General features: G+C 47.1%; 1 protein-coding gene across 17 annotated transcripts in view; it reads left to right on the forward strand.

Moving 5' to 3' along the window:
• The first annotated feature begins 792 nt into the window (after window positions 1–792).
• The window catches only part of AFDN (afadin, adherens junction formation factor), a 145501-nt gene continuing 131949 nt past the window's right edge, over window positions 793–14344 (forward strand). For all 17 annotated transcript variants that reach the window (XM_066247700.1, XM_066247707.1, XM_066247709.1 and 14 more), the window contains exon 1: window positions 793–1227. In XM_066247700.1, coding sequence (XP_066103797.1) covers window positions 1123–1227 — 105 coding nt within the window. In that variant the 5' untranslated portion in view covers window positions 793–1122. The remainder of the gene's footprint in view (window positions 1228–14344) is intronic.

The raw sequence follows: 14344 nt of genomic DNA on the forward strand, positions 1-14344 counted from the left end.
CTAGAAAGCCGGCTGGGGACAAAGGCCCAACAGGACCGCAGAATCCCAACTGCTGGACAGAAAAATGACCATCTCCACTCCGGACCAGACCGAGCAGTGGAAAGAATGAAAAGAGACTGTGTCACATGTGGGGCTCACTCTTGCCACGACATGTGGGGGCTCAGCATTGTCATGAGTTAGGCTTTGGTGTCTCAGAGATGCAACACCATCTCTGTTCGTGGACAACGCGAGAAGCCCACTTGACCTGCCTGGGTGCTGTGCGGGGAAACAGTCTGCGGGAATGCGCTCTACAGACAATTTTTTTGGGAGGTGGGGAGAGGGTGCAATTAAAAACTCCCAAGGAAACGAACATCTGTAAAATTGAGAAGAGTTGCCACGGAGATGAATTGGGGGTCTGCACATGCCCTGGCACACTGAGGGGCCTTCGCCCTTATTATTGGTGTTGCTTTAGCATCGGGGTCCGTGGTCCGTCCGCGCAGCGGGGGAGTCGCCCCGAAGGGCACGCAGGACCGCGCGGGAGGGCATGGACGCGGGTCCTCGCCAGCCGGGGACACCCAGCCCCTTGGGGACGCGAGCCCAGCTGGCCGAGCGCGCAGCCGTGGGAACCCAGCGCCGCCCGCACCGCACCGGCCCGGACGCCGCGGCTGCGCGGACAGGAGCGCGGCAGGGAGCGCGGCGCGCGCAGCAGCACCTAGCGAAGGCCGCCCGAGGTGCGGCGGCGGTGCGCGTGCGCGGGCGGTGCGCGTGCGCGGGGCGGGGGGCGCGCACGGCGGGCGGGGCGGGGCGGGGCGGGGCGCGTGCGGGCGCTCGGGGCGCACACCGGCCGGCGGGGCGGACGCGGCGGGCGGGCCCGGCGGAGGCGGCGGAGGCGCCGCGAAGCCGGCAGCGGGCAGCGCAGGGCCGGCAGCGGGCAGCGCGGGGCCGCCCAGGAGCTCGCGGAGACCGAGGAGCGCGGCGCGGCGGCGGCCGAGCGTGCGGGCAGCCGGGCCCGCGGAGGACCTGTGGGCGCGCGGTCCCGCCCGGCTCCCCGGCTCCGGGCCCGGGCCCCCCACCCGCGTCCGCGGCCCCGGCCCCGGCACTGACCCCACGCGGTGACCCCGGGCCCGGAGCGCGGCCACCAGGATGTCGGCGGGCGGCCGGGACGAGGAGCGGCGGAAGCTGGCCGACATCATCCAGCACTGGAACGCCAACCGGCTGGACCTGTTCGAGATCAGCCAGCCCACCGAGGTGCGCGGGACCCGGGACGCCACCCCCGCGGGGGACCCCCACCCCCTACCCTGACCCTGGGCCCCCACCCCCGCCGCCGCGCGCCCCGCCGGCCCCGCCGGCCCCGGGCGGCCGCGCGGTCACCTGTGCCCGGGGGGCGGGGCCTCGGGCTCCGCGGGGGTCGCGCGGGCGGCGGGGGTGGGGGGCCCGGGGGCCGGGTGGGGGCCGGGGGCGCGGACGCGGGTGGGGGCGCGGCGGCGGCGGCGGCGGCGGGAGGAGGGCGTGGTCGGACGGTCTTCCCTCCCGGTGGCGGCGCCCCTGCCCGCGGGCCGCGCGGACGGACCTTTGTCACCGGCGCCAGCATGTGACCGGCGCCGTGTTGGCTCCAGTGGGTTCGGGAACCCCGGGGGGTTGCCAGCCGCGCGAGAGTTAAAAAAAACCCCCACATATCAGGAAAGTTGTAATGGTGGCGGATCTGCTGATAGCGCGGCCGGGAACTGAACTCCGGTGGAAAAAAAAAAAAAAAAGGTTTTCTCCCATTCATAGCCTGCAGTTCAGGTTGGAGGAAGAGCGCCCTTCCCCCAGCCGGCCGGCCGGTCCGGTGTCGGTGTCGGTGGGACCCGAGGGGCGGGGGCCCGGGCAGGACGGAGGCCAGCCCGGAGGAAGGGGCCCGGCGCTCCCAGCCCGGCCGGTGCGGTCCTGCGTGGCGCGGGGCGGCCAGACCTGGGCGTCCTCCCGAGGAAAGGAGGAAATCACACTTGCTTTGGGGCTGGGACAATAGTAGTTGTTTATAGCAAAGCTACTGAAAGAGTTCCCAATTTTTTTTTTTTTTAATAAATAAGGTTGAGTCCCAATCCGTAGGAAATGGGGGCAGGTTGTGTGGGAGAAAGATCCTGGTGACGTCGTTTCGTGCTCGTGCGCGTTTCAGGTGGTTTCATTCTAAAGTTGCGGTTGTCGCAGACACTCCAGCGGCGTGACACCCACTTCGCGTGGGGTTTCTGCCCTCTTAGGAAATCATTGTAATAGCATGCATGTCTTATTTGTTTTAGTAAGTAATTCGATGTGATTTGTTCAAATGTCAGCTCTTAGGCACCAGTCACATTGGGCACATTTGAACATTCTCATGAAATTTAATTCCCTTCCTTAGAATTAAATCCCAGTTTATATTTGAGTAACGTGGACTTTTACCTTTTTTTTTTTTCTCTAACTCATTGAGTTTTTCTTGTTGGAATGGATGTCACTTCTGTCTTCCTGAGTAGAACCATTCACCTTAATCCTCAGTTGAATGCTGGTGGAGAGTCCGGATCTAGGAAGGTTCCGGGTTCCACTCCTGACTTACTAAGATTTGTGCCTTTATGATGTTGCCGAAGCGATAACGTGCTTGCTCAGGAGGAACTGGACTGCAAGATTGGATCTTCTCCAGACCAGTGTGTGTGCTATGACTGTATGACACCCTCTGGTGACTCTGTGCTGGGCAGTGGGTAGGCCAAAGCCCCAGAGCTCATGGTGTCCCTAGCGTTTTTTGTTTTTTTTGTTTGTTTTTTTGGTCACTGTGCTCTAAGCACGTTTAAGGTAGGCTGTGCTGTCTGGAAGGTTAGGCACATTAAATGCATTTTCGATTTAGGATGTTTCCACTTGGGAGGGGTTTATCAGGCTGGCACCCCTTGGTAAGGCGAGTTGTGTCAATTATTAGGTTCAGGTTGCCAAGATGAACACTGGTGAGGTAAGTTTCTCCCAGTGACAACTGCTCCTCTCCTGTGATTTTATGAGTCACATGCTAGTGAGCAAATTAGTAGTATGTAGCTTTGTGGTCATTTCTAGACTAACTCTACCAGCATGTCTCCTGGAAGGTGACATGCAGTAAATTTAGCTTTCAGGATTATATTCTTTAAGAATAATGAGTTCATGTTTCTTATCTCTGGTTTAAAAAATTCGGATATAACCTGTTATCTTGGTACATAGTTGTTTGTGTGTTTTTTTGTTTGAATGAACTTAGTTATAATTTTTTTTTTGAGGGATTTCCCAAGTCTGGTTGAGAAAAGAAACATTTTTTTTTCAGTTTAGTAACAGATAATTTAATTTACTCTTTGGAATTTTAAATTGAGTTGGTGTTTTAAAAAATCCTAAATCAGAAACAGATTACATAGTTAATTGATTTCATTAAGTTCTGTTTGTAAGCACTCAGTTGGAACTTTTCCTCCCGTTTCTCAGATATGGGTGGTTAAAGTAAGGTTGGCCTGTCATTGGGAGAGCCACTGTCTCCTAGTTACCCTGCAGGTGAGAAGGTGCTGTGCACGTGTGCTGACGCGAAACAGAAGGGGAAGAACGTCTTCTGAAAATGATTATTTCACTTAGTTGTTTTCCTTTCCCACTTACCCCTGATCATCTCTGTTTCTAGAAATGATCTCCAGGATTGTATTAGGATGCTTTTCATGATGAAATAAATTGTTGTTTTTGAATGTCCATAGTGTTATTTTTCTCGGCTATTGTGCTGTTTGTTATCCAGGTCACCTTTCTACTCTGTGTTCTGGAGAACCTTTGCCTCCTGTTGAGTTTATTCTGGCCTTGGAAGTTAAGCTTCCCGTTTAATGTGTTGTATCTTTCATTGTGACGTAGATAAATTTATTTTACGTTAATTCTCTGAGCCAATATTTCAAGGCCAGTAGCTTCAGTTTGCTTTCTCTACATATGTGAAATTTTTTAGTCTTGATGAAATTCTGTTTGGCCTTCGCAAATCACATTTCTTGGTGTTCTAAAAGAATGCTAGTGTTTTACTGGCCTTTATTAATGTTCAACATCTGTTGAGCAAATTTCCTGCAGAATTTGACTTGGAGGAATAAGCCTTTTCTTTATATATTGGGGTACTCTCTATGTATGTGTCTTAAGAGTGTAGTTGTGGTTTGTTTTGTTTGCTTGTTTAGGGGTGACAGTGATCAGTATCTCTTATCAATCTTTATGACTCTGTTGATCATCTGTGGTTGGTGGTTTCAGGAAGCCTGATAACCACTGATAATTCTGTGGTTTCTGTTGAGGAAGATAATAAACTTGGCTTTTGGATTACATTCACTATTTAAGAAGATCAGAATCTGTTTGTTTGCTTTTTCTTTCATATTTATGTTTGTGTATGAAAGGAGGCTTCAAGGAAAAAGCAGGTAGTATTTTATCATTGCATAGTTTTCAGCCTTTTCCTTACTTGGATCCTGGAGTCTTTTGGAATTTTCGAATGAGAGTTGATGATCTAAACTCAATGTTGACATTTCATCACCAGATGATTGTAAGCTGAATTAGTGATTTGATTATTGTGGAAAACTCTAACTCATAATACAAGCTTCTTAAAGTTATTTAGTCCTGCCCTTTTCTTGTTAAAAAAATAATTTTAAAGATTTTATTTAACTGGAGAGAGGAAAGAGAGGGAAGGTAGGGAGCAGAAGCGGGAAGCATCAACTCACAGTCGCTTCTCCTGTGTGCCTTGACCGGGCAAGCCCGGGGTCTCGAACCAGCAACCTCAGCGTTCCAGGTCGACGCCCCATCCATCGTGCACCACAGGGCAGGCTTTATAATTTTTTTTACTGAATTCATTTAGTGAACGTATTGGTTAATAAAATCATACAAGTTTCAGGTGCACAGTTCTACACTACATGATTTGTATAGTGTACTGTGTGTTTACCACCCGAGTCAAGTCTGTCCTTATTTTTGATGTTAAGGCTGTATTTCTTTGGGGGGTTTCTAATTATTCATTCTGGGAGACTGCTTTTGTACAGTCTTTACTTCCCCGTATCTCAGAAGGGGGCTCTGTGTGGACCCCAGGTCTGCCTATTCCCTGCTGTCCCCTTACCCATTTTGCCCTGACAGCCCTCGGTTTGTCTTAGACTCCTATTTTTAAAAATATTGTGGGTGCCCAATAAATATTATATTTTGTGGAAAGAATATTGAAAATCACTTTCTTTAGATCAACAATATGTAGGATATATGCTCTTATAAAACAGCGAAATTGTGTGTGAGGCTATTAAATATTAAAGATTTATGTTTTCAAATTTCATTTTTTTGTATAAAGATTACAACAAAATGCAAGAGCTATGCTAGGTAGTTGACCGCTTCATCAGATATTTCTTACAGTCATTTCTTTTGTTTAGTGTTTCTTGAGTTCATTGCTGTCTTTTTGCACTGATGGGAAAAATAAACTTGGAATTCGTGTGGTCACCTACTTTTGCTCTTTTAAAGGTTAATATGTCATTTTAATACTTTGATTAATCTTGAGAAGTAACGTGGTGATTCATATTACTTAGAGGTGTGTGTAAAAAGTAACTTCTGGTTTGTCAGAGGTGGAGTAGGAAGTCTGGATGAAGTAGTAATAATTGCATAACTTATAGCTAAGTCTGTATTCCAGACTAGTGCTTAGGTTGTAACTGTGCTTGGTCATACAACTTAACTATCTTTGAAACTATTTGAAAAACAACAGGTGTATTATTATACATAACTACTGTGGAAGTTCTCTTTTTCTGGTGACTAATGTATGATGAGATAGTTCCAGTGATGTGTTTTTAGTATTTATGGGCATATCTGTCCCTTTCTTTTGTAACTTGTACCTCAGTGCTGGTTATAACCTTTATCCTGGAATGATTGGTTAAGGTTTATGTTTGTGTGGGTGTGTGCTTGTGAGTCTGAGGCAAAGCCCTTTACTAACGTGATTTGTTACCTTTAATTGAACCTGCATCTAAGACCAGCTTCAAGTTGCTATCTTCCTGCCAGTAAAAAGTAATTTTACTTGATGCAATTTATAGACTTAATGGAATGTAAATGAGGTAACTACAGGCTTTTCTAGAACCATCAAGTGCTAAGTGTCGTTCACGGTGGAATGGCAGAAGTCATTCTTCCACATTCTTGACAGAGGATGACTCTCAGCAGCTCGGGGTGTAGTCCCAGGTTGCTGGGAAACTTAAGAAAAAAGGGGTTAATTTAAACTTTTGTCCTTGAGGATTTAATTGAGCATTTTCAGTGTGCAAAAGCATTGTTATTCACTGCTAGTGGCATAGGTTAATTTGTTTATAAATAGTTTTATCAGACTCGAATTCTGGCATAATGTCAGAAAATGCTAGTAAGTAACCAGCAATTACATTGACATAAATCTGTTTTCCTTTATAATAAATAAAACGAACATGTGAGTAATATGTATGGAACATAAAACTAAACTGGCCTCTCAGTGGGAAGTGTTTTTCAGGTTTGGTAGAGTGTCGTTATTTGTTCAAAAGTTTGCCATTTCTTGTGGCGTCCTGATTGTTTCTAGGGTGTGTGCTTTCGTCGTGAAGATGCCGAGGAGAGGGACGGAAATCCTTTGACCTACATTTTACACTGTAAGTTAGATGAGAAGCAGTGTGTCAAATCCTGCAGACCCATGAACCCGTTCTGGGCTTGTCCCAGTCTGGGCTAACACTGACAAGTCTGGCAGGGCCTGCAAATGCATAGCTGGGCTTCTAGTCGGTGTTCCCACAGGTGTGAGGTGACCGTGGGCGTGTTGTCAAAGCTGGACGATCTTTGTGCGCGAGCAGAAGCTGCTCTGACCATCTCTAGTCCCACATGGGGACTGAGTGAGGCGGCTTGGGAACTGGGAGGCTGGTGTTTGCCCAGCTCAAGTCGGGGAGGTTTTGTTATAGCGACAATGAGAACGCACAGCTTCACGCAGCTTCTGGCTGCGTGATTGCCCAAAGCCATTATAGCTCAATTTAGAAAGTGGGTGTATTTTATAGGGTGGAAGTGAGCACATGTAGAAGTAGATCATCTGTAAACCAGTCAAGTACTTTCTCCAGATGAGGTGATTCCTGAAGATGGGGTCATCTGACGTTTCACACCTGCACGCTGCGAGTGTGTCTCATGAGCGAAGTTGTGTAGAGGAGCTGAGAATGAGTAGTTTACTTTGACTGGGAAATAGCCAAAATGTCCATGCTTTTACTCAAAAGGAATTTATTTTAAATTAACGTTAAAGAAACAAATTGTGAGCCCTGGCCGGTTGGCTCAGCGATAGAGCGTCGGCCTGGCGTGCGGAAGTCCCGGGTTCGATTCCCGGCCAGGGCACACAGGAGAGGTGCCCATCTGCTTCTCCACCCCTTCCCCTCCCCTTCCTCTCTGTCTCTCTCTTCCCCTCCCGCAGCCAAGGCTCCATTGGAGCAAAAGATGGCCCGGGCGCTGGGGATGGCTCCTCGGCCTCTGCCCCAGGCACTAGAGTGGCTCTGGTCGCAACAGAGTGACGCCCTGGAGGGGCAGAGCATCGCCCCCTCGTGGGCATGCCGGGTGGATCCCGGTCGGGCACATGTGGGAGTCTGACTGCTTCCCCGTTTCCAACTTCAGAAAAATACAAAAAAAACCCAAAAAACAAGTTGTGTTGCTCACAGGAAATGAGACGTGAGCTTTTTATGGCACTCGTTGGCAGGGTCGTGCTTGTAGGTTCAACGCGCACAGCACGCCTTGCTTTCTGCGTGTTGTCGTTACAGTTCGGGCGACCTGTGGAACATTTCTGTGGTTAATCATTCTCCCAGGGCGGTAGGCACACACTGGGGTTGTCTCCATTCATTCTGGGTGTGAACAAGAACTTGCTTATCTGAACTGTTGTGTTTTTTTTTTTATCAGTTTCTGAAGTATGGAACTTCCCCAAATTTACTAGTGCTGCTAATACCCAGGTGAGTAGGTTACCTGGACAAGACCATTCCCATCGAGTATCAGACAGTTTCCCTGTTTTTTAAGAACCATCTTCCATTTGGAAGGCGGAAGCAAACTGCAAGAGAGCGTGTCACTGTGGAGTCTTGTTGTGCCGCCCTCTGTAGTGAAAGTGTGACAGGTGGTTTCCAGACGAGGTTTCTCCTTGCATCTAAAAACCCCACCTCAAGGTCTCATTGTTTTTCACAGTAAAGGAGAGTGTGACCCCCAAATTTAGGACCAGTGAAAAATGCTCATCTATCACTGTTTGGATTTTTTACTGGTTAAGAACTGTCCAGTGGGCTTGATTTATTCAGAAGCATAGCTTTTATAGTTAGTTCTCTGCAGCTTGAGTTCATGTTCTGTTGAAAGGAAGATCAGACTTCTGCTCTTTGCAATTTAAACCTGTTGTTTCTTCCAAAAACGTGCTTTCTCTTTACCCATTTGCTAATAGTGGTACTCTCCATGGTGACCCGGTGATTATTCTGTTTCCTGGTGTTTTACAGGAGACCAACACCGTTTCTTTTTATGCCATTGTTACCAGCGTTTGGTGCTGAGACGTGAGGTGGCCAGGTATCTCCCTCTTGCTCTGAATCTTTTTTTTTTTTTTTTTTTTACTTTTCTGAAGCTGGAAACAGGGAGAGACAGTCAGACAGACTCCCGCATGCGCCCGACCGGGATCCACCCGGCACGCCCACCAGGGGCGACGCTCTGCCCACCAGGGGGCGATGCTCTGCCCATCCTGGGCGTAGCCATGTTGCGACCAGAGCCACTCTAGCGCCTGAGGAAGAGGCCACAGAGCCATCCCCAGCACCCGGGCCATCTTTGCTCCAATGGAGCCTTGGCTGCGGGAGGGGAAGAGAGAGACAGAGAGGAAAGCGCGGCGGAGGGGTGGAGAAGCACATGGGCGCTTCTCCTGTGTGCCCTGGCCGGGAATCGAACCCGGGTCCTCCGCACGCTAGGCCGACGCTCTACCGCTGAGCCAACCGGCCAGGGCTTGCTCTGAATCTAATTCCGTGTTCAGTGGAGAAAATGGGATCACAAATATGACCACTGTTTGATACATTCAGATATTTAAAAACCATTGTGTCCTTAAAATGTGTAACTTCTGTCCACATACATGCTTAGTATAAGATCTGTATCTTGGGAAGTTGTCTTTCGAATTTTTTTTTAAGTGACAGGAGGGAAGATAGTGAGACAGACTCTCCCATGGGCCCGGACTGGGGTCCACTCCACCCAGCGACCCCTGTCTGGGACTGATGGTTGAATCCACCAAGCTCTCTTGGCTGATGCTCCAGCCAGTCGAGCCACTGGCTGCGGTAGGAGAAGAGAGAGAAAGGGGGAAGGAGGGGGGGAGAAAAACAGATACTCACTTCTTTTGTGAGCCCTGACCGGGAATTGAACCCAGGAGGTCCACATGCCAGACTGTCGGCACGCCAGGCTGACGCTGTATTCACTGAGCCAACCAGCCAGGGCCTCATATATGTTATTTTTAAGTGGATATTGATATTATCTGAATAAATTTGTCAGTGCTTCTAGAAAAGTGCTTATAAACTGTGCCATGGTTTTACACGACCTCTTTACTGGGTTCTTGGGTTACATTTTTTACATTAATAAGTTTTTGTGTTGGCAAAAACATGGGGTGATTATTTTTAAGAGACATTGGTAATAAAAGTAAGAATCAGTTTTATGCAAGCTTCAAGTTTGAGTCCAAGTGCTTTATTTTCATTTCTGCTACTAATTCTCCTTTGGAAGATTCTTTTAACTTTTTCATATTCTGCTGTATTAAGATCTGATTGTCTTGTACTTGGAATGGACCTCTTGCCTTTGTGTGGTTTTGTGCCATCATGCATTGGCCATTTGGACAATAGTGGTTCACTGATTTATGGATTTTCAAATGTGATACATTTCTTCAAACAATATCAAAATGTCTTATTTGTTAATATCCTCACTGATCTGAAAAATCTTAAGTATCTCAGTGGTGGGTACCCGGTTTTCAAAAATTTAATTTCCTATCAAAGCTGAAAATTTATTATTGTCAGCACTTGGTTTTGTCATTGGCAGCACTTGAAGGGACAGGCTTTCTTCCTGCGCTTTTGAGAAAGTGCCGCCAGCGACCACCACGCCCGAGGACCTGGAACCTGTCCGCAGCTTCTCAGGAAGACGGGCTGTTCCGGGGAAGAGCGATTGTTCATTCGCAACAACAGTCGCACAAGTTCTTTTTCTTGAGATATCATAGAACTTTGGGATGTAGCTCAAGTAGAAGTTCTTCATATATATTTCCCATTTTGGCCCAGAGTATATTGAACAAACATACTCGAGTGAAAGGTGAAAAAGCAATCCTGTATTTGTTTCATCAAAGATATTCTTAAGTGAAACTGGCCTCTATTTAGCAGTGAAAAATACATTGCTACTACAGTTCAAAGGCAGTAGCTATTATGTGCTGATTAATGTGCTGTCAGTTTTGCCCATCATTGCCTTGACCATCAGGACAAGTACCAATGCCGTGAGAGAGCTTAATACTGTCTGAGTGTCAGTGTGAACAGTTCTGACCTCACTTTGGATCTGAAAGGAGGCTCCTAGGGAACTTAAGGCTTCCTGGGGTCCTACAAACTTCCTACCGTCAGGGGTCCCCAAACTTTTTACACAGGGGGCCAGTTCACTGTTCCTCAGACTGTTGGAGGGCCGCCACATACAGTGCTCCTCTCACTGACCACCAATGAAAGAGGTGCCCCTTCTGGAAGTGCGGCAGGGGGCCGGATAAATGGCCTCAGGGGGCTGCATGTGGCCCGCGGGCTGTAGTTTGGGGATGCCTGGCGGGCTGCTGCTGGAATACTTGGTGATGGCTTCTAAGACTTTTGGTTTGGGCACATTTTTAAAAAATATTCTTATGTATCTATTAAAGTTTACATTTTATGGTACTTTCCAACCAGGGCTATAAAGGTAACATGTAACATTATGAGGAAATATAGATTTCAATACATTAATTTGTTATTTCACATATTATATATTTGGCTATTTTCTATATAAGTACTTATTTTAATATTTATCATACTTAACAGTAGTAAGACAAGCATTTATGTTTTGTTATTGAAGAAGACTGGGCACAGCCTAGTTGAAGGGATGCCTATGAAATGACTACTCTGATTGACTGAGAGGTAACCTAAGCCACTCCCACTCGTGGGTCAGTTCCCAGTTCAGGGAACAGTGGTGTCTGATGTAGCCCGAGTAAGTCACGGGTAGGTGGATGTGTGGTTTGATGTGGGCTGTGTCTTTTGGCAGTTGTCTGTCCTTTTCAGTCTCCAGATGAAAGCTCTGAATCAGCCGGCTGTTGACTGTGTAAGGATGTCTTTTTTCTCTTGTGTTTGGTTGTATTTTGCCTTAGCTTTATTATATTTCCTGAGAGAAAGACAAACAAAGACCATATTTATGTTCTAAAACCCGCCATATACGAGGTGGAATTTTAATACTTCAAAATAATATATAAGTATATTACTTTCTTAAATGCTTGTGGTAAAAACAAAGTGTTAGAATATTGAGTTTATGTTTAAGTCTAACAAATCTTTAATTAAGCTACTCTGTGGCAACTTGTTTTGTAATAAATAATTGTGTTGTTAATTCATGGCTAATTAAGTTCATTATGAATATTTGGTGATCACTTTCTTTTTGTTTGTTTCTTTGTGTTTTTTTGTTTGTTTTGTGACAGAAATAGAGAGTCAGAGAGAGGGATAGATAGGGACAGACAGACAGGAAGGGAGAGAGATGAGAAGCATCAATCTTTGTTGCATCATCTTAGTTGTTCATTGATTGCTCTCTCATATGTGCCTTGACGGGGGGAGGGGGCTACAGCAACCAAGTGACCCCTTGCTCGAGCCAGCGACCTTGGGTCCAAGCTGGTGAGCTTTGCTCAAACCAGATGAGCCCGCGCTCAAGCTGGCGACCTCAGGGTCTCGAACCTGGGTCCTCCGCATCCCAGTTCGATGCTCCATCCACTGCACCACTGCCTGGTTAGGCGGTGACCATTTTCTTTTTATAGATAGCATTACTAAATTATTTTTGTGATTTTTAACCACTCAGTTAAATTTTTTGATTAATAAACATTATTTTAGTTTATTAGTATAATGAAATATAGGTAAGAAATCTGAGTTGCTGAATAAGTGAATTTATAAATGATTTTCTTTGTGGATCAGCTGTGTGTCTGCTTATCCGAGAGGAGGAGCCGGCTGGAGTACCATGGACAGTGTTTTTACCACCGTTAATGTTTAGGACTCGGGTATTTATTTCAAAATGTGTTTTTAATTCAAGTTTGGCAAAGGTGACTTTGTTGAGTTCATGGTACAGTTAATATGTCTTATGCCAAAGTTGCTGATTTTAGTTTTAAAAAATTATTTTTACTACCTTTATGAAATTCTTACTTTGGAATGTCAAGGACAGTAAAATTAAGACCAATAAATCTGGAAAAGCATTAAAAACATTTACGATGTTATGTGTACTTCACTGTAGTAAGGTTATACATTTAAAAGTTTATCTTCTCTATTTTGAAAATACATGCTTATTTTAGAATATTTGGAAAATGCTTGAAGTGTGCACATTTGTTCAGTTGTATCTGGCTAATTATTTGTGCTTTGTAGCCACTACTGAATTATGTTTCTTAACCAGCCGTAGGTCTGTCAGGAAGTCATGTTAGAAGCTACTTAGGTTATTCTGATTCGTGATTGTCATGCTCAGGGTTCTGTGCATGCCTGACATGAGTGTGAGTGCTTTGCATGTGTCATCTCTTAGTTCTTACAGCGAGCCTGTGAGGTTTGCTGCTGGTGCTGTTCTGAGTTTCAGATGAAGAGACCAAGTCTCAGGGAGGTGAGCAACTGACTCGGGGGTGTCCAGAGCCAAGGAGCAGTCAGTCATTTGAACCAAGGTAGTCAGTCTGACCACAACTTTCTCCTAAGCCACTGTATTTGTAGAATTCGAAAGTTTTAAGATCACTGCAGGGAAAGCAGTGTTTGGAGATTTTTATAGGAGAATAATTTATAGAGTAAATTTGGTAAAATTGGGACTTAGAGAGGGATGAGGCAGCCCCAGGATTGTACTTGGCTATGTAAGTAGGCATGGTACTCTTAAAACCAAATTTAAGCCTGACCCGGTGGTGGCCCGGTGAATAGTGTCAACCTGGGATGCCGAGGACCCGGTTTGAAACCCTGAGGTTGTGGCTTGAGCGTGGGCTCATCTGGCTGGCGCGCAGGGTCACTGGCTGGAGCAAGGGGTCACTGGCTTGGCTGGAGCCCCTTGGTCAGGGCACATATGAGAAAGCCAATCAGTGAACAACTAAACTGCTGCAACTACAAGTTGATGCTTCTAACCTTTCTCCCTTCCTATCTGTCTCTGTCTCTTTCTGTTTCTCTCACTAAAAAAAGAGAAAAAAGGGAAAATAATGTGATAGGTTAGATTTGGGTGGGGAAATAAAAATTGTCTTTGAGATAACTTAAATTTGAGGTGCTTGTGAACTTCCAGTTAGAAAATTTCACGTAGACAGCTGAGAGGAGAGGGAGCAGAGGAGGAGGTTTGGGTGGCGGAGGCAGCCAGGGCAGAGATGGGGGCGGCAGCTTGGAGCTGTGAGGAGAGAGACAAGGACCCGGCTAGAGAGCCAGAGGACACCCAGCTTCCGGGCTGGGCGGTGAAGGAGGAGGAGATGGGCCAGCGTGCCCCGGGAGAAGGGCGTGGAGTCCAGACCTGGGGGCCGGGCGGGGGCGGTGTTGTTGCTGCCCAGGTCTGGGAGGAAAGTTTAGAGAGAAAGTGTCCCCTGCTGAACTTCCTACTCTTAACACCTTCTAACTCATTGATTCCTGCCTTTCCCCCTCCCAGTGCCAGCACCTGCTCAACCGCTTGTCTTGAGATAGCCTTGATTTTCTGATTGCCAAAATCAGCTGCCTGTTGCAGGACCAGGAAAGGCTGTTTTTGCCTCCGTTTCTTTATAACTTTATACTGGTATTTATATATACTGGTATTTATTTATACTGGTCTGTTTCTGTTCTTTCCTTATCTCCTTTGGTTGCCTCCAATTTGCTCCTCTCTCTCCGCACTGTAAGTATTTTAATGTTAGAATGGTCCTCTTAATTAAAAGGGCCTTTAATTAAGTGTGGGACCATTATTCTGAGATCCAGGAGGCAAAATGATATTAACTGTAGCTGACATAGAATACTCCACAATCAATGACTTAACACTGGGCGTGCTCCTGCAGACGGGAACATGATGGCTGCCACTCCTGGTCACGGGATGCCCTGCAGAAGGGGGCGCGTGGGGGCCGGGGCTGGTGGCTGCCCCTGCGCCAGGACCTCTGCCTGCAGATCAGGGCGGGTCCAGCCCCTTTGTTGCTGGGTCTTCACCGCAGTCACAGGGCCGCGCCCTGTGCTTTCTAGAGCAGGTGATTGCGGTGGCCAATGATGGGCTGGCACCG

Source organism: Saccopteryx bilineata, chromosome 12 (genome assembly GCF_036850765.1).
Source record: "Saccopteryx bilineata isolate mSacBil1 chromosome 12, mSacBil1_pri_phased_curated, whole genome shotgun sequence".
Classification (NCBI taxonomy): domain Eukaryota; kingdom Metazoa; phylum Chordata; class Mammalia; order Chiroptera; family Emballonuridae; genus Saccopteryx; species Saccopteryx bilineata.